General features: G+C 39.6%; 2 protein-coding genes across 5 annotated transcripts in view; one reads left to right on the plus strand and one right to left on the minus strand.

Moving 5' to 3' along the window:
- The first annotated feature begins 2,081 nt into the window (after window positions 1–2,081).
- On the plus strand, window positions 2,082–3,875 carry RPS23 (ribosomal protein S23). Its single transcript, XM_077759825.1, has 4 exons — window positions 2,082–2,188; window positions 2,628–2,787; window positions 3,433–3,553; window positions 3,681–3,875. The coding sequence occupies exons 1-4, from the start codon at window positions 2,185–2,187 to the stop codon at window positions 3,825–3,827; spliced, it is 432 nt and encodes a 143-aa protein (XP_077615951.1). The 5' UTR covers window positions 2,082–2,184; the 3' UTR covers window positions 3,828–3,875.
- Window positions 3,876–6,482: 2,607 nt separating this feature from the next.
- The window catches only part of ATG10 (autophagy related 10), a 247,464-nt gene continuing 227,297 nt past the window's right edge, over window positions 6,483–26,649 (minus strand). The window contains exons 6-8 of one of the 4 annotated variants that reach the window (XM_077759859.1): window positions 18,011–18,108; window positions 17,246–17,356; window positions 6,483–8,046 (exon numbers count right to left, since the gene is read on the minus strand). In XM_077759859.1, coding sequence (XP_077615985.1) covers window positions 17,257–17,356; window positions 18,011–18,108 — 198 coding nt within the window. In that variant the 3' untranslated portion in view covers window positions 6,483–8,046; window positions 17,246–17,256. Of the gene's footprint in view, window positions 8,047–9,138; window positions 9,297–14,490; window positions 15,064–15,877; window positions 16,475–17,245; window positions 17,357–18,010; window positions 18,109–26,649 lie in introns of those variants that run through there. The other 3 variants (XM_077759861.1, XM_077759860.1, XM_077759858.1) reach the window with 3 other exon arrangements.

Genomic DNA, 26,649 nt, shown 5'->3' on the forward strand with positions numbered 1-26,649 from the left:
AGAACAGGTTTACATCTTTGCAACTCCATAGGATCCCCACTTAACAAAGTCACTAAAATCCTCCATATTGCCAAATGCAAGACAATTATCTGTCTTCATCTTACTCTCCTTTCACACTTGCTCACTTCTACTTAACTTGGCTTTGATTAGAGTACAGCATCGGCCACTCTTCAGTATATTTTGCTTCACCTTCCTTCCGTATCACCAAGTTTTAGTGTGCTCAGAGCTCAGGTCTCCAACCTTTCTCTCTTCTACCTATAGTCATTTCCTAACTGATATTACTTACAGCTATGCCTTTCAATGCTGCCTATTCATTACTAATTCCCTTGAACCCCATACACATATATCCAACTACCTACTTCCCATCCCTACCTGGATGTCTAACTGGCATCTGACACTGACACATCCATAAATGAACTCTTAATTTCCCCTTCTAAATCTGTTCCTCTCCCAAAATATCCCACCTAATAAAGAACACCACAAATCACCCAATTGCTCAGGTTGAAAATTATAATTCCTCTCTGACATCCTACAGTCTTCAGCAAATCTCGCTGGCTCAACCATCAGTGTATCTAATCCAACCACTTTTTCCCACCGTCAATGACAGTCCAAGCCATCATTATACATCTCAAGTGGACTATTATAACACCCTCCCAACTGGTCTCACAGATTCATCTCTTACAGTGTTTTCTCATGAGTGATCCTATAAAAATACAGGCTCACTTATCACTCCTGTAGTATTCTATCATTACACCCCTGCTCAAAACTTTCCAATGGCGATCAATCACACAAAGAATAAGCAAAGCCTTTACTAGGATCTACAGGCTCCACAATACCCCGTGCACCTCTCAGACCTCACCTAGTGCCACACTGGTCCTCACTCACTGAGTTCCCCCTCCCTGATTCTTCAGTTCTGAAAAAGTGCCCACTCATTCTACTTTACTGAGGGTCCCTTTTCCTGAATGCTCCACCCCATATACTTTGCCTAACTGTCTCCTTTTCTTCAGGATCTCAGTTGAAACACAATATCCACAAAGATGGCTTCTTAAACCACTCTACTCCAGAGTAGCCACCCCATCCCCAAGTCATACCACCTAACAAGCTTTATATCCTCTATAATGCTTATCAACATTTAAAACTTTCCCACTTTGTTGCACCTGTGTGGCTCAGTCGGTTTAATTTCGGCACAGGCCAGGGTCTCAGGATTCCTAATATCGGGATGTAGTGTGGGGATTCCGGCTCACAGCGGAGCCTGTTTGAGATCTAGGCTCCCCACTTCGGCTCCTCTCCTGCTCTCTCGCACATCTCTCTCATCCTTTCTCCAATAAATAAATAAATAAATAATAAATTGAAAAGAGTCCCCACTTATCTTTAAATGTACTTATATATTTCTCTGCCTTCTTGCACCTAGAAAATAAATTTTATAAGAACAGATATCTTCACTCTCCTTGAGTATAGTATCCCCAGCGGATGGAACAATGCCTGGCACGAAGAAAACAACTTATACATAGTTGTATCATGAACCAACCTCCCAGAAATCTCTCAAATCTATTTCATTCTACAGAAGAACCTTAAGTTTAGAAAGTTAAATGAATCACCTAAGGTGACATCAGATTAAGTGACAGGTTTGGTTTTAAGGCTTGGCCTACTTCCAAATGTCGGTTTTTAATTACTACAATACATGGATTCACTGATTTTTTTCCCCCTATTTATTATGCTGCTTGCGACTAGAGTTTAAAGCTCAGAGATCTGATTTTGCAAACTACAAGCGTAAGGCCTCCACTCTACCACACAGCCTCCAACCAAGTACCTCCCTTTAGTCCGCCTCAGCTCCACTAAGCCCCGCCCCTTCCTTGGTTTGCCAAGAGCGCCTGCGCCTTCAGGGAGTCGCAGGCAAAGACTTCTGGGATTGGTAGTCCACTTTACTTCTATCTCCAGCCTTGACATAAAACGAAATAAACAGCAGTGCACGTTAGGTGGCTCTGAATTTCCCACAAACTATCAAACTCGGATTCTGGAAAGTGGTGCAAACTTGTCGTTTTCAAACGCAAGGTGCCAGCTTCGGATCAAGGCGCTGCGCAGACAGTTGCTGGGGTCCTTGGATGGGCGGAGCTTGTTCGCGGTGGCTTGTGGCTCCTTCCTGCGCCGCTTCCCTCTTTTGCTCGGGCCCGCGGTGCTGGCAGGATGGGTGAGCTGTCTGGGATCGGGCCGAGAGGGCTGCGAGCCGAACTCGGGGGCTCGGGGACGGGCGGGCGAATGGGAACAGAGCGGTGAGGAGGACGCCACCGGGAGGCCCGCTGGGGAGGGCCAGGGAAGCGCTGCTGCGGCAGGCACATGGCCCGGTGCGGAAGGAGCCCATGCGGCGCGGGGCTCGCCGTACCGACCGACGTTGGGTAGCCGGTGCTGCTCTGGGGCATTGACCAGGGGCCTCACTCCTTTGGGAAAACGCACCCATCGGAGTACTTGTGTTCACCTCTGTTGGTTCAAGGGAAACTGAGAATTAGACCATATGCTAAATTGTGACGAAAGAGCCTATCGGCTTGTAATCCAGGTGAGGCTAGGGTCTTAGAAGATGTAAAATATGACTCGAGTGCTTGCAGAGCAACTCACAGGATTCTGATTTTTAGGCAAGTGTCGTGGTCTTCGTACTGCCAGGAAGCTCCGTAGCCACCGACGAGATCAGAAGTGGCACGATAAACAGTACAAGAAAGCCCATTTGGGCACAGCCCTGAAGGCCAACCCTTTTGGAGGCGCTTCTCATGCAAAAGGAATTGTGCTGGAAAAAGTGTAAGTGAAAGTCCACATTTTTTTTTTCCCGTCAATGCTTCTTTTACTACTGTAGTTCGAAACATACAGTTAAAGTTGTGATGTAAATTCTAAATCCTTAGGTAGGAGTATACGTCTGGAAGTTGGTAACATGAGGGTTCGTGGGTTAGGTAACAGGTTTTTAAATCTCTTAGGGATGGCATTGGAGGGGGTGGAGTTAACAATGAAAGGACATTAAGAGCGCTTACAACGAGTGGGAACTCCCTTAAGTAATTGGTACCCATCAACCTTTTTAATCTCAGCAATCAGATCTTTCTACTTGGGAAAACTAAGGTAAAGAGCAGTTTCTTGCTTTACGTTACAAATCTGAGATTGAGTGGCATGAATGTTGATTTTACAAAATGGTAATTTATAAGGTGCTAATGAATGCACTGTTAGAAAAGACTTTGTAGCTCTATTTCTTGATTCATATTTTTTATAGCTGGTAAGTAAGGGGCCAGAGATTCTCCCTGAGGAAAAGCTTGGTTGAAATCACAGGAGTTAACCAGTTTAGGATTAGACTGAGTAGATGGGAAGAGTGTAATGCCTAGTAAATTCTGTGCCAAACAAACTAAAACCTGTCCCTTCTCAGAAAGGCAGCTCACTGTTGTGCTCTTTATGTTTTAGAGGGGTTGAAGCCAAACAGCCAAATTCTGCCATCAGGAAGTGTGTCAGGGTCCAGCTGATCAAGAATGGCAAGAAAATCACCGCCTTTGTACCCAATGATGGTTGTTTGAATTTTATTGAGGTAAGTGTTTTAGTCAGTTGTAGCTTCTCATTCCTAAGATGGCTTTGCCCATCTTTTTTTATATGAAGAACAGGTATTTTCGGTGCTTGCCACTCACACCAGAAGTAAACTGTTGATTTTATTTCAGGAAAACGATGAGGTTCTGGTTGCTGGATTTGGTCGCAAAGGTCATGCTGTTGGTGACATTCCTGGAGTTTGCTTTAAGGTCGTCAGAGTAGCCAATGTCTCTCTTTTGGCCTTATACAAAGGCAAGAAGGAAAGACCAAGGTCTTAAGTTTGGATGATGAAAACACGACAATAAATTTTTCATATATACCAAAAATATGTTTTGTGTCTTATTTTCCTTAGTACAGAGATGCAGCATATACCTTTCCATTTAAGGAGAATGGGAATACCAGTAATTCAGGATTCTCTACAGTAAATGGGATTCATAGTTTGTCTCCTTTCTGGAATAAACGTCCAGTATCCCTGGATAGAGAGAAGGGTTTAAAAACTCACTGCGCTTAGAGCGGGAATCATGTTGGGGAAACCCTGGCAGTGTATATTCTGAGATGGCATCCCTGGGGACCCAGTATGATAGATGCCCCCAAGTTGCTCCCTGCTCTGGTGTTTGAGTATCTAAAGGTTCGTGATCCATGTTGTAATCGTGTTTATGACCACAAGAAAGGCACTAAGACAATTGAGTAGATACACAGTAGAAGTGTATACCTGACAAATTGAGACACAGAAGAAATACTTGTTTGCATAACCTGGATGGTGCAGTTGAGTGACTGGATTGTTGCTTAGGTCATGATCTCAGGGTCATGGGATGGAGCCCCACATCATGTCGGGCTCCACACAGCATGGAGCCTGCTTAAGATTTTCTTTGTAAAAATAATTTTAAAAACCAAAAGAAAAATACTTAGGAACAAAGGGTGTTCAGCTATGGAATGGTTAACCTAAATGTTCTTTGTCCTGACTTTGTCAGTAACTGATATTTTGACTTTGAGGTTTATTTCATGGCACAAAGTAGAAGTGATCAATTAGAAATGGTCTACAAGGGTTGTAGCTTGATAATTGTTGAAGCTGGGTGTTGGGTACATGAGATTTTTTTGTCCAGTCCTTTATGAGTTTTTATTCCAGTATAGTTAACATGCAGTGTCATATTAGTTTCAAGTGTACAGTCTAGTGATTCAACACTAACATTACCTGGTGCTCATCACAAATGCATTCCTTAATCCCTATTGCTTATTTCACCCATCCTGCTCCCCACCTCCCTGTGGTATCCATTAGTTTGTTTTTAATAGTTAAGAGTCTTGTTTCTTGCCTGGTGCTGGGTGGCTTATTCTCCGGTCATGATCTCGTGCCTAGTGGGTTGGGGCCTCATGTCAGGCTCAGAGCCTGGAGCCTGCTGCGATTCTGTCTCTGCCCCTCCTCTGCTCATGCTCACTTTCTCAAACATTAAAACGAGAGTCCGTCTCTTGGTAGTATCCTTAAATCCAGTTTCAGAATTTCCATAGGAGAAAAATGGTTAAAATCTCATGGCTAAAATGAAGCTTATTAGCTTTCTCAAATCTGGAGGAACTGCTATTGGCAGCAATAGTAAATCTGGGTTAGTTGGCTCTTTGAACATAGCCTAGTATCAGGTTATGTTTAGGATCTTGGAAAGTGTAAATTCTTTGGCTTTGATTTGCGATAAGACCCAAACCATGATCCTTTCCACAGTACAGATCAGTGTTTTGTCTGATCCTTTCCTGCTCCAACAGGAACAATGAACTCTCCCTTGTTCAAACTTGTATTTCCTAGACAGTTTCAGAAGACCCCTCACATGCCACCTGCTGCTTCTCCCATCTCAGACCTCATTGATCCCCAAATAGGTCATACTTAGGTTTATGCTTGTCACAAACGATTGTGTGATTTGTCTCCATAAGGATGAGGAGTGGCTTTTTTCTACTTGAAATACAAAGTTTGACATTTAGCATTGTGTGAATTTAAGAAGTACAAGTGTTAATTTGATACATTTATATGTAATAATAGAGATGGGTTGTTTTTGGTTTCCATTCCAGGGCTTAATGTGTGTAGTTGCATAGGTATCAGTTAAGTTATTTCTTGGAGGCTGACCAGATGCTTTCGAATCAACATACTGACCCAAGCAGGGAGATCTCTGGGTCTTGTCCACCCAGCCTGAACCACAAGAGGCCACCAAGGGCCACGGGATTTCATCCCTGTGATCAGGTGCAGTGTGGGGAGCAGGGAGGTGCTGCCTGGTGGTACAGGAAGAAGGAGGCTTGGGGAAGGTGAGAGGGCGGGGTGGCAGAGACACCCNTCGGCCAAGGCTGTAGGGAAGAACACGCCTGGGAGGTAAGACATTCTGCGACAGTGGCTCATACCTGTCTGCTGGGTGTACCTGGGACGCTCATCCTATAGCTAAGTGGCTGACACATAAGTCTACCTCAGGCACCTCAAACACCAAGTGTTTGAAACTGATCTTCCTTCTCCTTATGGCTCCTTCTGTCTCCTGTATATTTTCCTTACCCATCCCTCACCACCTTGTGACCTGTACTCTCCCTGCTTGAATCCAGCATGAAGTGTGTACCTGGCCTGTGCTGTACGCAAAGGCTGTAAGGTGAGAGAAATGAGGCACTCACTTTGGGTGCAAATTTTAAGCAAAATCCCAGCAGATTTTTTTTTCCCTGTAGAAAAAGAAGCTAATTCTAAAATTTATATGAAAAGGCAAAGGAACTAGAATAGCTAAAACAATACTGAAAATAAAGAATAAAGGGTGGAGGAATCATAAAACTTAGTTTTAAGACTGAATTTATAGCTACAGTAATCAAGAGGGTGTGGTATTACAGAAGGAGTAGACACGTCACTAAAATAGAATGCATTAAAAGACATGGGTGACAACCAATTTTTGACAGATACAAAAGCAATTCAGTAGATGAAGGACAGTTTTTATAGTATAGACTTTAATTTGGAAAAAAGAACGAACTTCAACAATGGACTTAAATCTCACACCTTACACAGAATTAATTAAAAATGGACCATGTATATGAATGTAAAATATAAAGCAATAAAACTTGTAGAAGAAAAACACCTTCATGACTTACAGTTAGGTCAAGAGCTCTTAGACAATACACCAAAAGTAAAAAAAAGACTGGACTTTTTCAAAATTAAAAATTTTATTCTGTCAAAGATCTTGTTTAAGAGGGAAGTATGGAAATATAGTGGTACATGGGTGGCTTAATCAGAAGTGTCTGACTCTTGATTTTGGCTTAGGTCATGATCTCATGGTCATGAGATTGAATCCTGTGTTGGACTCCATGTTGGGCATGGAGCCTACTTAAGATATTCTCCTTCATTGTCCCTCCCCACTCTCCCTCTCCCTCTCTCTCTCCATCTTTCTCTTAAAAAGAAAAAAAGGATGAAAACACATGCCAGAGATGGGCCAAAAATATTTGCAAATCATATACCTAACAAAAGACTCTTTATATACTAAAGTATATAAAGAACTTTCTAATCTCAAAAGTAAGGAAACAAGTGGTCCTATTACAAAATATATGAATTTCCTTTGTTTCATTCCAGGAAAATGTCTGGTGGCAGGATCTGGACATAACAGTCATGCTGTGGATCTGTGGGTAACATTCCTGGAGCCTGTTTCAAGGTCGTCCCTGTAGCTAACGTGTTTCTTTATTAGCTTTGCGCAGTCAAGAAAAGAGATTGAGATAATAAATTACCATATTGGGATAAAATTTTCACTGACTGAAGCTTGTATAATCTTTATTTTAACTGATAAAATCCTTTTAAATGGATCATTCAAGTATTAGCTCACATTTCTTATGACATTACAGTTGAGGGACTGTCTTAGCAGGTTGTACTGAGCATTCTTTCTAGCACTTGTCCATTTTATTTGGTAAAGTGATGTTATGTTTGTTAGTATGTAAGGAAGATAAGTGGATTTCTAAAGCTTATTGTCATGATAATATGACCATAGGAGATCTAGACCAAAGCATTAAAACATTAAAATTGCATTTTTTATGCATAAATTGTCGCATAGGAGTAAGTTATTTTTAGAGTTACACATTTGAAAGGACTCATGACCACAGAAAAGCAACATTTCCAAATATGCACAGTTGCCACCTCATTCAGGTTGTCATTCAAGCTTTTAGTGTGCGGTGTGTATCTTCAAAAATGAGGGGGCCCCTCGCACACAGAACCTTGGAACTTTAGCCACACGTGATGAGCACCATCAAAATCCCTTTCTTTGACATATTCAGCTTCCCAGACAACCAGAAGCTTTTGAAGAGCAATCCTAGTGCCAAGGAGAGGGGGAAATCATGGCCCCGGATCACCCCTTCAGATTTTCCAGTCAGAGAAGTACTTTCCACGTGTCTTTACAAGGATCTGCTTGATTCTTTGTGGTAAGAAGTTATTGACATGAATTCTGTTCTCTACTTGCGGTGAGGAGGGTGTTGTTGTTCTTGTTGAAAGAGCTTTCTAAAATCTCTTTTTTGCTGTGGTTAATTAGAAACAGAGCAAGGGGTCAAGTTACTTGTGTGGATTAAAAGTGTAGGACATATTGAGCACACCCAAATTTTCAAACTAAGTTTAGATGCTATGAATATATTATTATGCTTCCTTACCACTTTTAATCAATCAGCTAATGTTTAAATCTGTACAACAGTGGGCAAAGTAAGCCACATTTTAAGTAATACTGCATTTCAATCACAGCTGAGAACAATTGAGAGAAACATTATTTGCTGCAACATGCTTTATCCATTAACATTTGCTTTGGAAACAGTGATAGGAAATAGGTTGTTTTGTCATATCATTTTTCTCCCATCAGCTTTGTGAATTTATCGTCTTAATTATGTCTTTATATTTTTTCTATATTGTTCACCAGCTTCAGGTGCTCTGTTTCGTGTGTATTTGCAGGTAGTAGGACCACATCTCCTTATTTAGGTTCCCAATAGGTTCCATTTTTTTTCGAAAACTTTTAATTCCATATGCAGTAGTTGATCTTGTTCCTTCTGTATTTTATACATTTTCTTATTTATAATTAAGTAGTTTTTTTCTGTCACTATACTCCTATTTTTCTTGACCATGATATAATACAGAAGCCATTGTGAATGCAATGTGTTGACCAAGATTCTTGATATAGGACTTGTCTCATAGATTTTAGAGAGTCTAAGAATCTCCTGCAACTGTATGCAGAATTTCCTGATATATATTAGGGGTGGGTGTGATTTACGTGGGTGTGCATATGCATACACACATGCACACATTTTCCTGAAAAGAGGTTCTGCACATTCTTCAGACTTTTAAAGGGGTTCTTTCACAAGAAATCAGCTATTAAATCTGTATAATAATGAGCAGATTTAGTCACGTATTCCATAACTGTCCATTTTTTTTTTTTAAACTTTTTTTTTTAATGTTTTATTTATTTCTAGTCGAGAGAGAGAGGGAGACACAGAATCAGAAGCAGGCTCCAGGCTCTGAACTGGCAGTCAGCACAGAGCCCGATGCGGGGCTCGAACCCACGAACCGCGAGATCATGACCTAAGCGAAAGTCGGACGCTTAACCGACTAAGCCACCCAGGCGCCCCCCATAACTGTCCATTTTAATCACAGTTGAGAACGGTCACAAGAAGTTGTCTCTGGTTTACTATCATTGATGAAATATCTCCAACGTGGTGAGGATGTGTGGATGGATCGTCCGGTATGCAGAAACTGTACCTTTCACATTCTGCCTTGATGGTACCAGCTGACCTCATGGAACAGGAGGACATTTTAGAGAAAAGTTCCCCAGTATCACAAAGGCATAATCAGAAAGAGGGTGCAAAGCTCCACCTCAGGAGTAGAAGCAGAGGACAAGAACCCAAAGATGTTTTAACATGTAAGACTGCAGTAAAACTTGATAGAATACATAAATAAAAATGTTCAGTACGCACCTGTAAAAACAAATGACATAATGTCTGCAATTTTCTTTAAACTATTTGAGCAAATATAAAGTTAAAAAAAGGTTAAATGAAGGAAATAAGGCAAAAATACTGGTAATTACTGTTTCTGCTATGTAAGTATGTGAGGGTTTATTATATACATATAACACATGTGTATAATATACTTTTTTTTTTGCTTTTGAGTATGTATGAAATTCTCCATAATGTATGTTTTAAATTATATACATATCTTCATTGCTTAACTCCAGCTTTCTGGTTGTCTTAGAACCAGTATCTGGACAGTCAGCTCTGACAGAAGCAAAACACATATTTGGGGCAATTAAATGGACAACAAAGAAGATGGAAAACTAACTCTAGCAGCACTGAGAAATACATAGCCTACTAGGAAGAAATAAACTGAGAATCTATGCAAAATTTAGCAAGACATAAAAAATGATCAACTCCATAATAAAAGGAAAGTAAAAATTATTTTCAAAGATTTTAGGAAACAGTAAAATACAGACTACTTCTGGGAATGTGTATCATATAGCCTTACCAGTGAACAATTTAGGAACATAAATCAAAAGTCTTAAGACATTCCATATCCTTTGATCTATTCATTCCCTTAGTATAACCTAAAGCAACTGCTTCTGCACACATTTCTCACTGCATTGCATTCTGACAGATCTCCCAGGGAGGGGCTTTGTCTACCTTACTGACCACTATATCCCTAGCACAGGTCCTGACCATGCAGGAAGCACGCGCTCAATGAATGTATGTTAAATAAACAGAGAAGAATTAGAAGCAACCTAGAAGTCTGATAAAATTATTTGGTATATTTTGATACAGAATATATATTAGTTATTTTAAGTTGTTTTTTTTTAAACGTTTATTTATTTTTGAGACAGAGACAGAACATAAGCTGGGGAGGGGCAGAGAGAGAGGGAGACACAGAATCTGAAATAGGCTCCAGGTTCTGAGCTAGTTGTCAGCGCAGAGCCTGACGTGGGGCTTGAACCCACGACCATGAGATCATGACCTGAGCCGAAGTCGGATGCTTAACCAACTGAGCCACCCAGGTGCCCCTTAAGTTGGTTTTTCAAAGAATATCAAATAACGTAGGAAAATGCTGTCAGTATAATGTTAAGTGGGAAAAATCAGAATGTAAAATTATATATGGAATGATCCTAATTAAATATGTCTAAACTAGTATGAGGAAATACAGCAAAATTTTAAATGCAGTTATCCATGGATGATTTCCACTTAAGCACATTTGAAATGTTCTTCAAATGTTTCTGTGGCTTCCAAGTCATCTAGGAGGACTAAAATCTTTTCTAAAAATGAATTTTAGGGGTGCTTGGGTGGCTCATTCGGTTAAGCATCTGACTTTGGCTCAGGTCATGATCCTGTGGTCTGTGGGTTCAAGTCCCATGTTGTGCTCTATGCTGACAGTTCAGAGCCTGGAGCCTGCTTCTGATTCTGTGTCTCCCTCTCTCTCTGCCCCTCCCCTGCTTGCATTCTGTCTGTCTCTCTCAAAAATGAACAAACATTCAAAAAATAAAAATAAATAAAAATGAATTTTAGTTTTATAGTCTATGGCTGGGTAAGTGTAGCATTACAAAAAGAGTTAGTCTTTGATTTCTTCCAATCCAAGTTCCCACTCTCCACTCTGAGGTAACCTCTCTTACAAGTTTGGTGTGTGTTCTTCTAGATAATTTTTAATGGTTTTACATACATATATTGTATATATACTATAGAGGATATGTTGTATTGGTGTATTTTTATGTAAGTTGTGTTAAGTTGCTTGCATATTTATCATCTAGTTTTTGTTTTCTGTTTTTAACTCAGAATATATAAAGTATATGTATAAGTAATGTATAAAGTATAAAACAATCTATTTATGAGAACTGCCTATTTTGAGATTGAATGGAGATTGAATTCACTCCCCTTAGCTGCTATACAGCATCACATTCGATTTAGCCATTTCCCTATTAATAACTAGGTAAGGGCCTGGGTATTCTCTCTCTCTGAAACTACTGAAGAAAGGAGTGGAGGAGACCATATCCCATTCTGCTGTTGGTGTCAGGGGAAAGAAGCCTTCTCAAGGGAAAGAGTGGGACACAGTCCCCAAAAGAGGAAAGCAGGCCCAGTTCCTGGTGCCTGCAGAAAGACCATGGGAGCCTTCCCCCCTCAGTATCAGCCACATTTACAAAATATTCCACAAAGATTTATTATTACCATGTGCCAAGCACCATGCTAAACCCTGATCCTGCATGCATGTGTAAATAATAATGCACCAAAGGCTATGGATATACTAAACTATGATTTCCCATGAACTTGTCAGGGTATGCTTAGATTTCTGCCTCAGTTATAATAGTAGTTTCTGGGTATTTGAAAAGCTTCAGGTGCACCTCGGTGGCTCAGTTGGTTAAATGTCCAACTCTTGGTTTCAGCTCAGGTCATGATCTCGTGATTTCGTGAGTTTGAGCCCTGCATCAGGCTCTGTGCTGGCAGTGTGGAGCCTGCTGAGGATTCTCTCTCTCTGCCTCTCCCCCAACTTGTGCTGTTTCTGTCTCTCTCAAAATAACTTGAAAATAAAAAAGCTTCAAAGTAATCCAAGAAATCATAAGGCAGCCATAGGATTTATTTGTTATCATGTAAAGTATATTTCAGTGTAGGAAAAAAATGTGAGTTTGCAGTTTTGTTTTTTTTTTATAATTTATAAAATGGGACTTGATCTGTTAAAATCATTTTCACTTTTAATAGTCTAGAATACAGGACACTTGCAATAGTGGTCTTTTGCCACTAGGTGTTGCTATTGACAATACAAAAGTTAAAAAGCAAGGGCTTTATACATTGCAGCTGCTTGAAAGAAAAGCATTTGAGAATAAAAGTGTGAAAGGCCTTTTACAGACAAGCCCTATAAAAGGATCTATGTGCATATTTAAGTAGCTTAGTTCCATGGGCACAAGAGTAGTTAAGTACTGCCTGTATCCTTCTGGAACAAACCTCAGCAACTTACTGGTCAGCAGTATAAGGGGGAGATCAGAAGGTCTTAGAATTGGAAGAGAGCTTATTTGTTCATTAGTTTTCAAATCTCCTTCCTGGAGTTAGAGATATATTTACATGCAAGCAACGGAATACACACACACCCATATAAACAGATTATATGTATACATAGCTGAAGCCAAAGTTCCACAAAACAATATCCTTACTATGTGCAATCTATTTTTTTTCCGTGTATTTCTAAAAGAATAGAATTCTCTGTCCCCAGTTACTGGCACAGAGCTCCTAAACCCTTGTAATTTCCTAAGGAATGAGAACATTAGGAGCATCTCTTCTTCTAATACTTGGTCTTAGATTCTGGTTCCTGACACAGCTCCTAAATGCCTTGGAATTTCCTGGGTGATAGGAGTGGCTTTTGTTCTAAGGAAGTGACTCTTGGTGGGCTCTTGTCAGGATGAGGGCTGGTCACCAGAAAGACCAAGTTCTGATTAGAAGCTTGGGACTTTCAGTCTTGTCCTCCATCCTTTGGGAAGAGGGGAAGGGCTAGAAGTAGAGTTAATGATCATTCATGCCTCCATGAGAACACTTCCATCAAATCCCAAGTACACTATCAGAGGGCTTCCAGGCTGGTGAACACATCTCCATGCCGGGAGGGTGGTGCACCCCAACTCCATGGGGACAGAAGCCCCTGCACTTGGGAGTCTCTGCACACTGCCCTATGTAGCTCTTCATCCGGATGTTCATCTGCATTCTCTCTCATGTCCTTTGTTACATAATGAACCAGTACACATAAGTGTTTCCCCAAATGCTATGAACCATTCTAGCAAATCATTGAACCCAAGGAGGAGGTCACGGCAACCTGGGTTTATAATCGGTCAGTCAGAAATACAGGTGACAACCTGGGACTTGGGACTGGGGTCTAAGTGGGGAGGTCTTGTGGGACTTATCTTATAGAATCTGATACTAATTCCAGGTAAATGGTATCAGAACTGAATTGAATTGTAGGACCCAACTTGCTACTTCAAGATTGTTTGATGTGTGAAAAACCCACACATCTAGAGTCAGAAGGGTAGTGAGTGTAGTGGTGTGAGAGTAAAGATACACAGGGAATGCTTCCCAGATATATTCTATTTCATAAAAAAGTATACATATATACTGGTCATAAACTAATAACTGGATTTTAATTGATCTAATACACTTCCTTCCATTTAACACATTAGGAAAGAGAGGCTCAGAGAGGTGCAGTGACTTGCCCCGGGTAACACAGCAAGGACTCAGGCATTCCAGGACACATTTAGAAGGTCCTGGGCAAAAATTGAAAAATATCCTTGGCATACTCCCAGCCCTTTCTGCACTCTTACCTTCTAAAGCCTGTGGGCCAGAATCTGCTTGTGAATAAAATCAACAAAGTAGATGTGTGATTAGTTATATACAATCATCATTTTAAAAATACAGGATCTTTCTAAAATGCAAACATGTACACTTCAACTCTTCTACTTGCATTCCCTCAGTGGTTCTGTTTCTTAGGCCAAATACAGATTCTCAGTGTGGCAGTAAAACTCCTCCAGACCTGGCCCCAGTCCTGCTAGCCAGCCTCACTCTTTACCACTTCCCCATGCGTTTTCAGTCTTTCAGTCTTTCCTGCATTCTTGACCTGGCTATATCTTAGATTTTTCATGACTCCACTCACATTCCTCTTCTGCAAACCTTCCTGCGCCCTGGCTTTCCACACTTTGGCCACAGCACACTTCCTACTGGCCCTGAATCTTCTTGTCTGTCTTTTTCACTGTACTGTGGCATTCTTATGAGCCAAGGTCATGTCTTTCCATTTGTCATCCCTGGCAGCTAACCCAGGGCTCAGTGCACAAGAGAAATTCAGTAAGTATCTGCTGGAGTGAATATTTGCATATTCTTATTCTCACATTTTAATCCTTAAAAAAAAAAAAAACAAAAAACCTCACTGGAATATTAGCTCTTTGAATTATGTAAGAGCTGGTTCTGACAATGCAGATCTTCATTTTCTAATATATTGAGAGTATGAATAAAATCTATACCTATCTCAGGAAAAATGGATGCAAAAACCCAGTTTTAACTTCTGGTTTTTTTTCTCTTTATTTAAATACATCTGGATGGTTAGTTTTGGTTTCTTAAATCCCAGTCTGTAGGCTGTAGTACTTGATGATCATCACAGCCTCTGGCCCATCCACTTGAATCCCTGGACTGAGAGCCTTCCCTGGATCACTTAAAAAGGGCAGATGACAACTCTTATGTGCATGCTACTCTACAACATACTAAAAAATGTGGGTCAGTAAGTTATTTTACTATCCATCATTAAGGAGGGGATCAGAATGAAAATTAAATGCTTCTATGACTAAGTGCAGTGAGTAATGAAGGGAGAGGTTGACCAGTGGGGTCTATGGTGATGAGAGATGGCTTTGTAGGAGAGAATTATATGGACTAAGTTGAGAATCGAGTAGAGAAGGAAGCATTTCCAGGTGGGAACCAGCATGAGCAACAGTCAGATAAGGATGTGGGTGGAGAAGACTTGCCTGATGAGGGGTCCATTTGTGTTCGGAAGAGTCAGGCCTGAAACAAGGTGGGAGGGAGGGAGAATGTATGCTGACATTGGATAGGAGCAGGGGCTAATTATTCTTTATCACCCTTTCTCCTGTGGCATTGTGTTGGTTATGAAGCATAGTCAGGCTGACTTAGCATTTTGATCTCCTTCCTGCTCTTAGGTGAGTAGGACGAATGCTAATGGACTTTTTAAAAGTAGAGATGGTAAAAGACTAAAGGAGATTAGGAAATTTAGCCCAAATCACACAGCTGGCAGCTACCCAAACTCCCACTCGAGATTCAACACTTCTCCTATTTCACAGACCAAGAATTACAGTTGGTCTCACAAATCACATAGCTGAGGACCAAAGAGGTGAAGTAAGTTTTCCAAGGCTACACACAAGCAGTTTAGGATGCTGTTGGTAACTTTAGCCAGCATGATTTCTGATTGATGGGGTTTTGCATTATATTAACTGGAGAAGAAACCCGAAGGAAAAATCCTCATATTGCAGAGAAAGAGCTATTATTTTGAGAAAACAAAATATTTTCTAATGTTTTATAACTGTTGGGATAATAGTCTGTTATGTAGCTGCAGTCTTAAAAATGGAAATTTTTATCAATCAAAAAATTAAAAGTTTTTTTTAACCAAAAACTATTCTGAAAAGAAATAGAGAGAGAGCTGCCAGAGGAGAGATATCTATCTGGGGAGAGTGGTCTCCACAACCAATAAGAGCTTTTCAGAATTTTTTTCTGCCACTGATGAATTTTAAGGTCTTCACCAAGCAGAGAAAAAAAAAAATAATAACTTAAGAACAACACTAACACCAACAAAAAACCTTCACATTGTCCCTATGTGATTGATGCTATCACCTCAGAATATGCTAGCAAAGGGTAACTAATATTTCCAGACGAGTACATCATCTAGATGACACATTATTATGATTTATTTAGGTTTTTTTTTACTCCAGAAATGACATGGTCTGAGAAATGACTTGCTGAGAAATCTATGTTTACATTAGGGTAAGTCAGGGGTGGGGGAGGGGGTGATGAAAATCCCTGCAGAACTTGAAAAGATGTTAAGTGGTAAATACCAAAATGCCCAGCAAGCATGTAAGCAGGCTCTCATCCCAGCATGAATATGTGCAGCTCAGCATTTTAAAATTTACTTTTAGCTTTTCTAGCAGTTTGAGTTAACCCATTCTCTACTTCCACTCCCGGTGTGAGAGCTCAGCCTCGAACCTACAGACTAAAAGTGCAGGCACAGTCTTCTGCAATTGGCCAGTAGATAACCCTCTCACCCTGATGGCTTCCTCCAAGTGGGCTGCCTCATGAGCAAATGTCTCCTAGACGTTCTTAACAAGCAGGAGGCCTGGGGCAAAGCCCAGACAAATGGTAGGAAGTAAGTCAGACTTGGTAGAGCTCCCACAGAACTGGAAAAGGCCTGTTGGGAGACCAAAACAATACAACTAAATGCCACACTGAAGGTACATCCAGATCAGAGGTTCTCCAGAAGCAGGCAGGTCAGAACCATCCCAGAGAGGCTGTTTCAGAAAGTGGCCCCGAGCATTTGGAGTCATAAAAGATCCTCAGGTGATTCTAAAGGACATCCCTCACTGATAGACACTAATCTAGATTCTCTAAAGAGACACTTACACTTTGTCTTAGTTTTAGGCCCTGACAAGTTAAAATGAAAAACAATCAATTCGAAACTAAAACTTATTCCTCATTAGGTATATAGTATATCAGTTACTACAGACATTTGCTTTCAATGGAAAAAATAATCCACGTCAAAATCTTGGTGAGTCGAAATACTGCCTGGTATTTGTCCTATTAAAACCGGGGTTGGCCAAATACACTTTTGGTGTCCTTCATGCCACAATTTTCTAAGTTCTTTGGCTCAGTAGAAGAAAGTGAAGAACAGGAACAAAACCAAAGCCAAGAGAATAAAAGAAAGTTAACTGAGCAATAAAGAATTATTACAATTCTGAAATAAACCCATCCACTCCTGTGTTTGTGAGTGTTATGGTAGCAAACTCCAATGCTTCCTAAATGACGGGGCACTGGCTGGTTGAAAACCTAAACAGTCTGTGTTCATCCTATTACAGATGAAAGAAGACTTAACATTTGATGGGGTCAGTAAGGACCCTTAGTGTAACAGAGACAATAGGATCTTTGTCATAAAAAAACATTCAGGGCAGGCTTTCCTTTTTACCTTGTGGATGTTCATTCATCCGGAGAGGCTGCTCTGGCATAACTCAGAGGTAGATTTAACCCAACAACTGGCCCTACAATGCTCAGCCATGATGTGACGTAGTTGACACTCCTAGGAAACAAATGAAAATACAGGCAACTCTAATGTTTCCATTGTAGTTGGGTGTGTGGTAGAAAATCAGTTACCAACAGAAGAGATGAGCTGCCTTCAAAGATACGTGCCCACCATGTGGAATTCCACATTTCCAGATATCAGCTCCATTACTTGACAGGAACTTGAGGTCCAAAGGGGCTGAGGATCCCCCAATAAGATAGTTAAAGGGGGAGTCAAGGCATTGGGACTCCTGATTCCCCTTGATGATTCCAATTTTACACTTAAAATGTACAGCATTTGCTAAGGTAGTAGAGTGCAATGGTTAAGAGTATGGCTCTGAGGCACAAATGGCTGGGTTCAAATCCCAGTTCTACCACATAACTAGCTGTGAACTTGACCAAGTCATTTAACTCCTCTGTGCTTTAGCTTTCTCTTCTGTAAACTGAGTAAAATAATGGAAATTAGTTCAGAGGGTGTTATAAAACTCCAATGTCTTAATATATCTAAAATACTTAGAACAGTGCCTAGCACACAGTAAAAATCAATAAACGTTAGCCATTATTATTATTACAAAAAATATTTCTTTTTTAGTTTAGCTTTTAGAGTCACATAAAAAGATTTACACTTTTAAAATAAGAGTAAAAGCCAATGTATTTTGATGGTGTTTCTTACCTATTGATTTTTCGAGAGTTCTTTAACACAGGAGTCATGAATTCATTCGTCTTGCAGGGATGGAGTACAAAAAAAGGCTGCCCAAGTATTGGATGCTCCTGTAAGAATCAGAGTCGGCCCAGGATTGCCAGTGTGAGTTACTTTGAAAAAGTTAAAACATACAATCTTGTTTGTTCAAATAAAAGTTTGTTTTAAATTCCAAGTTTCTAAATTAAGATACAGATCAATTTCAGTTTTGAAATATAATTCATAATCCACACATGAGGAGTTACAAATTGATAAGTATAGGAGGGTACACGGTTTTGTTTACACAATACAAACTGTAGACAAGTTTCATCAGTTTCCTCTCTTTGTCAACTAATGTTACTCTTTGGCCTATAATTATTCTTCAGTTTTTCCTCAAGGCTGTCTGTGAAGACTGGTAGCCTGATCATGTGAACAATGTATTTCATTTGCTTCTTTGTAAGGGAACCATAATCTTTAGCACTTTTTTTTTTTTTTTAATAAACTTTCCAACATGTTGTTTCTCCGGTGCCAACAGGCACGTGTTCAGTGGGTAGAATGGAAGGGGGGAGGGGAGGAAGCAGGAGACTGGCCTGCATTATTTAAATTGTTGTACTTCTGTCTGTCTGTCTCTCTTTCTGAGTTCCTCTGTTTATCTGTTTCTATCCTTCTGTCTCTCCCAAGCTTATTGGGCTGTTTCTGTAAATCAAAACCCATTTGATGGAATGCCACTGTCTTCATAAGAGAATGATTGGATCCAAGATACAGGTCCGGCCGCTGCCAGGGTAGGAATGTGGACATCATTTGGCCAACAATGGGGAGCCCTAGGAGATTTCTACGTAGTGAGTTATCTATGCATAAATTGTACCAATGCAAAAACAATTATTAACAATAAACTTATTGATTGTTTACATTGTGGATTCACCATTATGCCAAAGACTGCAAACGCAAATACTGCTATGGTTTGAATGTTCACATCTCCCCATATTTATATGTTGAATTCCTAATGCCCAGGGTGGATGTATAGGGAGGTGGGATCTTTGGGAGATAATTAGGTCAGGAGGGTAGAGCCGTCAGGAATGAGATTTAGGACCTTATAAAAGAGATGCTGCCCCCCGAATGCTAGCTCACCCCCTTCTGCCATGTGAGGACACAAGAAGTGTGTGACCAGAAGGAAGGCCCTCATAAAAACAGGCTGGTATCCTGATCTCAGACCCCAGAATGGTGAGAAATAAATTTCTGTTGTCCGTAAACTACCCAATCTGTGGTATTTTTTTAACAGCTGGCCAAGAAAACTGGCACAGATACCTACGAAGATCACGCAGGTGGCCTGAAGGAGTGGGGTCAGTTAAATACACAAGCAGGTGACAGGGACTGTGGGGAAGTGGAGAGTGTGCCCAGCCAAGGCTCTGCTTGTCACTCTGCTCCAGCCAATTGTGCCATGTGGGAATGCAGGTTCGGTGTGCCAGGTCTTCCCATTTGTCAAAATAACCTAGGGATCCAGATTTTTATGTAAAACCTCCTAAATTTAAATTTTGGCACCTTTTTTTTTTTTTTTAACATAGAGTGGGCCAAATAAAACAAGCCTGTTGGCTGGATTTGGACTAGGGGCCTAGCTTCTTCTCCTGGCTTCTTCTCCTCTTGTCAGCCAGTCCAAGGAGAAGCTGAACTCAGAGCATCCATGGAAAGGATTACGTGTGGTTGCTGCTGCTAACTCTACCCTCCAACCCCAAAACACTCGTGTTGGCGTCCATGTGCACACACCTGCTCACAGGAAATGGAGGCACCATTCCACTGTGTATTGGAGATACTGGACATGGATATTGGGGGATGTATGTATGTGCTGAGGGTTGGGGCATCCACCGGATGTGGGTCGCTGTATGTCTCCCGAGTGCCACCTCTGGAGTCTGCCCAGTAGCCTGACTCTTACAGCAGAGCCTGGGCTCCCTTTCCCCTGCCCTCTCCCTACCCCTCCTTCCCATCCCTAAGCAGAGCCTAGGGTCAGAGCCCAAATGTGTTATGCCCATAGCAAGTCTTCCTGTACAGCTCGATTCCTTACATGCCTTAAACTAGTATTTATTAATTCAACACATATCTACTGATTATGTCATATGTGGCTGCCAGGAACATTCTGAATATAGTAACAGAGATCACTGTATTGCAAACATAAACAAAGTCCCTGATCCCAGGGAACTTTCATGCCAGTGCCGGAGATGGCCAATAAGTTCACAGAACAAATAAAGAGACAAAATAATCCAGAAAATAATAAGTGTTATGAATAAAATAAAACAGAGCCCCTTGATTTTGAGAGCATTTGGAACCGAAAAGCTCCTTTTTGTTGTTAAATAAATCCCTTAAATATGTTGCTAATCATGGCCACTCTTCTAGCAGTGTGTCAAAAGTATCCATAATCACTTCCGTGGTTAAACTGTATATGGCCAGCACCCAATGCTTTCTCAAGTGTGTCAGCTTCTCTTAGCTGTGGCAAACTAACCAAACCATTAATTGCTTTTCAGATACAGATGGAAAATTAATTTATAAAATACTCAAAAATCCTTGTTTCTAAATATATAAGACTACTGAATACATGCCTTGTGTCATTATGAATATAATAATAATACAATGTAGAAAAATCAAAAGTTTCCCTGACGTGGTTAGAATTCTTATCTTCCCTCATCGTTTACTTAGCGAATATTAAGTCCTCTTTGTCTGACAATTTTATAATGATTTAACCCTAACTAACGGCAGATCTATAGTTTTAAAATGTGGCTAATCTTAGGGATATCTTAATGCAGCAGAAGTGACAGAATTCAAAGTGGGCCTTATGACCTGAGCTGATACTATATTTTAAGTAACATTCAGTCAGCTAATCCTGCAAGCCAAGCAATTTGTATTCAAAGTCAAGGTAGAGAATTTACAAATAATTTGAGGCGTCTGATCAGTGTAGACAGTCAATCTGGATAATATTCTCCAAAAGCACTGGAGATTTTTTCTGCACTGGAGATTTTTTAAGGTCCGTGCCATCAGGAAACATTATCTGCATTTTCTACTCTCTCCTTCAGACAGCCAGAATTAGAGATGAAAGCCATCTTTCATTTTTAGTTTAGGAATTATGTGCTAGAGTTCAAAAAAAATCTAAAACCCTATACCTTATTTGTTTAACATACCATTTTCAGAAATGGAAGAACATCAAAACTGTCAGGATCTTTTTAGTGACATTTCTTAGATCAATTCAGAAGGTAAATTTGTGTGAAAGTGCTACCATCTGCTGTCAGTACTAATGAACTGATGCAAATCTGCACTGAGAAAAATGTCAGTGTGGAAATACATGCAGCCAGTGAACTGTGTTAGGCTTACAACTCAATAAACACTTCTACTGGAACAAAGTTCTGCTAAATGGTTTTCCGTGAAAATAGAAATGATGGGTCAGATTTCTATCTCTGTAACTCCAGAGGAGTTATATAGGCACATTCTCCTATGAAATTTAATTTAGCAATGGTTAAATGTCTCATAAAATAAGTCTGACATGAATACTGTGAATTGGTTTCAGAACTATTAGATATGACTGTCACAAGGAAATGATAATACTGCACCTTCATTCTTACATCTAATAAAGGATATGAATTTCTTGGTTCATTTCTTAATTTTCTTGGCTCCCCAGGAGGGCAGAAATATAATTTCACATACAAAGCTTTCAGCCAGTTGTATATTCCACACTGATCGAATTTGCCTTCCACTCAGGGTACATTCCTTAGAAATGGAGAGGAGTATTTCCCTAAGCCTGCTTCCTCAAGCAGGGAAAGGAAAACGGCTATTGAACATCTGCAGTATAAGACACTGTACGACACTGTACTAAGTGCTTTGCAGAGGGTCACCTATCTGAATAATTCTTTGAGGAAGGCTTGATTGTTGCCTCTTGGAGAATGGGTTCAAAGGGATTATGCTTAAAGTCATCCATGTAGTGGGGGGCGAAGCATTTCCAAAGTGTGGTCTTACATTGCACCTCTCCACCCCACCGACCAGAGGTGTCATCAAGGACATTTAATCCTCTCTAGTCCATCTCTTTAAAAATCTACTTACTTTTATTTCAAAATAATGTGTTTTTACAAAATTATAAAGGGCAATGCATACAGAGAACTCAGAAAATACAGAAAAGAACAAGGAATAAAAGCAGGATAACCTAAGACTGACCAACTCAGATTTAATCACTATTTGGTGAATTTCAAACCTTTTCATGCACACACGTTTAGAGTTTTCTATTGCTTTTTATCCAATGAACAGATATACGTGTATCATGTGCCGACTGTCTGCCACTCCTGCCATATGTGGTGTTTGTTGGTGTTCTTGAAGTTTCTTTGTCTTCTGTATTGCGGACTTCTATACTTATTTTTATTTTTTCCCTTTATATATTTTTTGTTTGGATTTATTTTGTCATTCTTAATTTTTTAACGTTCCATGGGGTGCTTAAAAATACGCATAAAGAGGGGCGCCTGGGTGGCTCAATTGGTTAAGTGTCCGACTTCGGCTCAGGTCATGATCTCACGGTTTGTGGGTTCGAGCTCCGCACCAGGCTCTGTGCTGACAGCTAGCTCAGAGCCTGGAGCCTGTTTCGGATTCTGTGTCTCCTTCTCTCTCTGACCCTCCCCTGCTCATGCTCTCTCTCTCTCTCTCTCTCTCTCAGAAATAAACAAAACATTTAAAAAATTTAAAGTGTTAAAAAATACGCATAAAGAACATGCACTCTTGAATGTTTCTAGATCTTATCTGCTTTATCTATGAATTTCTAAGGGAAGTTCAAATCTCCCCTTGTCTACTTCTGTTTGTAGTCTGTCAATTTTTGTTTTCTATATCCTGAAGCTATGTCATTTGAATGCATATATCTTCCTAGAGAATGAAGCTTTAGTACAGTGATCATATTTATCTCTGATTATGCTTTCTGCCCCCAAAAGAACTTTTATCTGATATAAATATAGCCACACCAACTTTTTACTTACCTAAAGCATTTTAAAAATTATTTGCCTTTCAATTTGTGTCCTGATGTTGGATATGTTTCTTATAAAAATAACATAGATTCTTTAAGAAATCCACTGTAATAATCTCCTAAATGGAGTGTTTAGTTCACTTACAGGCTTTTTGATTACTGATAAAATTTACTTTCCTTTTTTCTATTTTATACTTTTATACTTATTCTATTTTTAATGTTGCTTTTCTTTTTCATTTTTACTCCTCTGTTGCTTTCCTTTGGACTGAGTACAGGTTCAAATATTTTTCTTATTGTTTTTTTTTCTCTTTTTATTAATTTGAAAAGTACATACTATATTTCTAAACTTTTAATAGTTATCCCACAATCTTTAAGTAAATGTTTTACTTAATAAAATACAGGTATTCAATCTATTTGCCTATTCCCCAAAATAATTCAAGTAACTTGGGATGTTTAACTCTGATCAGTCCTTTCTGATTCCTGTACCACTGCTATATTTCAGTTGTATCTTCTGCTTTTTAATCTCATAAATTTTATATTATTAATGTTTTGAACTCAGTGTTTGTTGAAATTTACTCACACCTGACTATTCTTTTTTGCTTACTATTTTTCCCTAGATCTTCAGATATTCGTTCTGGGATCATTTTCTTTATCATTGAAATATGTCCTTCAGAACACCTCTTACTGAAGATCTGTAGGTAGTAAGATCTTCACATTGTGAAAACTTTATCTTGTCCTCATTTTTGAAAAAAATAAGTGTTTGTAAGTATAACATTTTAGGTTACAGTTGTATTCTCTCAACACTTTGAATATATCATCACATTTCCTTTTGGCTTCTTTTTTTTTTTTTTTTTTTTTTTAGTTTGGAAGTGAACTCTCAATCTAATTGTCACTTCTTTTAAGATCTTCTCTTTCCCTTTGATGTTTTACTATGCTGTGCCCATGTGTGGAATATTTTTCATTTATCCTGCTTGGATTCACCAAGCCTCCTGAATCTGAATATCAGAGTCTCTGAATTAATCCTGGAAAATTCTCACCATCAGCGTTGTGAATATTCACTCTTCTTCATTCTCTCTAGTCCCTCTTTCTGGAGCTCCTATCAGACATGTGTTTCTCCTCTCGCTCTAGTATCACTTAAACTGTTACACTTAACATCTTTCTCTTAGTTGTTGCTACAATGTGTATAATTTCTTCAGAGTCTTCTAACACATTAATGCTTTCTTTAACTATATCTGCTTTTTAGTCTAGGCCTTCTAATTAGGTGCTTTCCTTTCTAAAGTTTCTATTTGATCCTGTATTACATTTACTTGATCATTTTTGATAGTCTCTTCTTCCTATATTATACTGTCAGTATTTTCTTCCATTTATAGAATCATATTCAAAATATTTTATATTTTTGCACCAAAATTTTTTAACATATGAATTTAAGCATCTGATACTACAGTTTGTGGTTTTTGCTACCTCTCACTTTAATGGCTTATTATGAATTCCGTACTTTTGAAATTGTGATTGGGGCGCCTGGGTGGCTCAGTTGGTTAAGTGTCTGACTCTTGATTTCAGCTCAGGTCATGATTCTAGGGTCATGGAATCAAGTTCTGCATTGGGCTCCATGCTGAGCATGCAGCCTGCTTGAGATTCTCTCTCTCTCTCTCTCTCTCTCTCTCCCCCCTCCCCCTCTCTCTCCCTCTCCTTCTGCCCCTCTCCCCTGCTCATGTGTGCAGACACTCTCTCCCACCAATAAAGAAAAGGTTTTTTTATTTAAAAAAAAAAACACAACTAATTGTGACTTGGTAGTAGAACTATAAATACAGTAATTCTTTGAGGCTTAGGATTATAAGTGCATCCTTCCAGAGAAGCTTACACATGCTTCTCTCTGGTGCCTAGGGATGGAGAGGGGAAAAAAAGGGATCCCAATTCCATACTCACATATTTAGAAATTTTCTGGGTCTACATCTTTTACTCTTTTTTTAAAAATGTTTTTTATTTGTGTGTGTGAGAGAGAGATGCAGCATGAGCAGGGGAGGGTCAGAGAGAGAGGGAGACACAGAATCTGAAACAGGCTCCAGGCTCTGAGCTGGCAGTCAGCACAGAGCCCGACGCGGGGCTCGAACCCATGAACCATGAGATCATGACCTGAGCTGAAGTCAGACGTTTAACCAACTGAGCCACCCAGGTGCCCCTCTTTTACTCTTTTTATACGCTCTATACAGAGTAAAGCAGAAAGGGTCAAATGGTTAAGAGAAGAAAAAAAAAACAAAACTCCTAATACATAGAGAATGATGGGAGGCATGCTATTTTATGTAAGCTGGTGAGGGAAGGCTTCTTTGCAAAGGTAACATTTGAGCNAGGTGCCCCTCTTTTACTCTTTTTATATGCTCTATACAGAGTAAAGCAGAAGGGGTCAAATGGTTAAGAGAAGAAAAAAAAAACAAAACTCCTAATACATAGAGAATGATGGGAGGCATGCTATTTTATGTAAGCTGGTGAGGGAAGGCTTCTTTGCAAAGGTAACATTTGAGCAGAGATCTCACCAAGTAAAGAGCAAGCCATGTAATTCTTTGGGAAGTGAGTATTTTGGGCTTGGGAACAACAAATGCAAAGACCCTAAGACTCTAGTGAGGGAGAGTGCTTGGAGTGTTCCAGAAACAGCATGAAGACCAATGTGGCCAGGTGAAATGAAGGGGAATGTTGGCAGAAGTAAGGCTGGAAAGGTAACCAAAAGGTAAGATCACGTAGGGCCTTGTAAAGCATTGAAAAGATCTGGACTTTTATTCTGAGCGTGATGGGGAGACATTGGGGGATTTTGGACAAAGAAGTGACATCTTCTGATCTACAGTTTAAAATATCAGTCTGGTTATTGCTTCTAGAAGGAGAAGGAGAAGGAGAGGCAGAAGACAAGCTAGGACGTGGTGAAGTAGCTCAGTTATGATGGTGGCCTGTCTTAGGTGACAGTGGTGTGATGGGGGAGAATGGTCATGTTTGGGATTCACTTTGAATAGAGAGCCAACAAGATTTGCTAAAGGATTCAATATGCTGTATAAGGACAAGGAAAGAGCAAGGATGACTCCCAACTTGAAATGTCTATTTATGTTTTCTTGACTGTTTGTCTAGTGAGGTTTTACAGGGGGTTTCTTAATATGTTTCAGCTCTTTTATACCTTTTGAGGACACTGATCCTTTTCATTCACTGTGAGTCATGCAATGGTTCAAATGTTAATAATATAGTGGTATATACACAGGTATATACACAGGTAACACCTGCTCCCATAATAGATGCTGAATTACTAAAAATAATTTAAATTTCCAGTTTGTTCATTATCTTTAAACTTTATTCATGAGTTAGATGTGGGATATAATATTAGATAATTTAATATATAATTTTTCTTTTACTTCTTTTATCATTTTTGTGATTAAAAGTCCTACTCGGAATTAGGAAACTAAGTATTTACTTATATTTATGTATAGTTTACCATTAAATTACTTGCTGTTCCCCAAACACTCTTTTTCTTACCTCCAAACCTTTGTAGATGAGATTCTCTCTGTCTGGAAAACCCTCCCATCCTTTTCCACCTACTAATGTCCCCTTTTCTCCTACAGATCTCAGCTTTCTTTCTTTTTAAAAGAAGAAAAAAAGTTTATTTATTTTGAGAGAGAGA

This window comes from Crocuta crocuta, unplaced genomic scaffold (genome assembly GCF_008692635.1).
Source record: "Crocuta crocuta isolate KB4526 unplaced genomic scaffold, BGI_CrCroc_1.0 scaffold162, whole genome shotgun sequence".
NCBI classification, from domain to species: domain Eukaryota; kingdom Metazoa; phylum Chordata; class Mammalia; order Carnivora; family Hyaenidae; genus Crocuta; species Crocuta crocuta.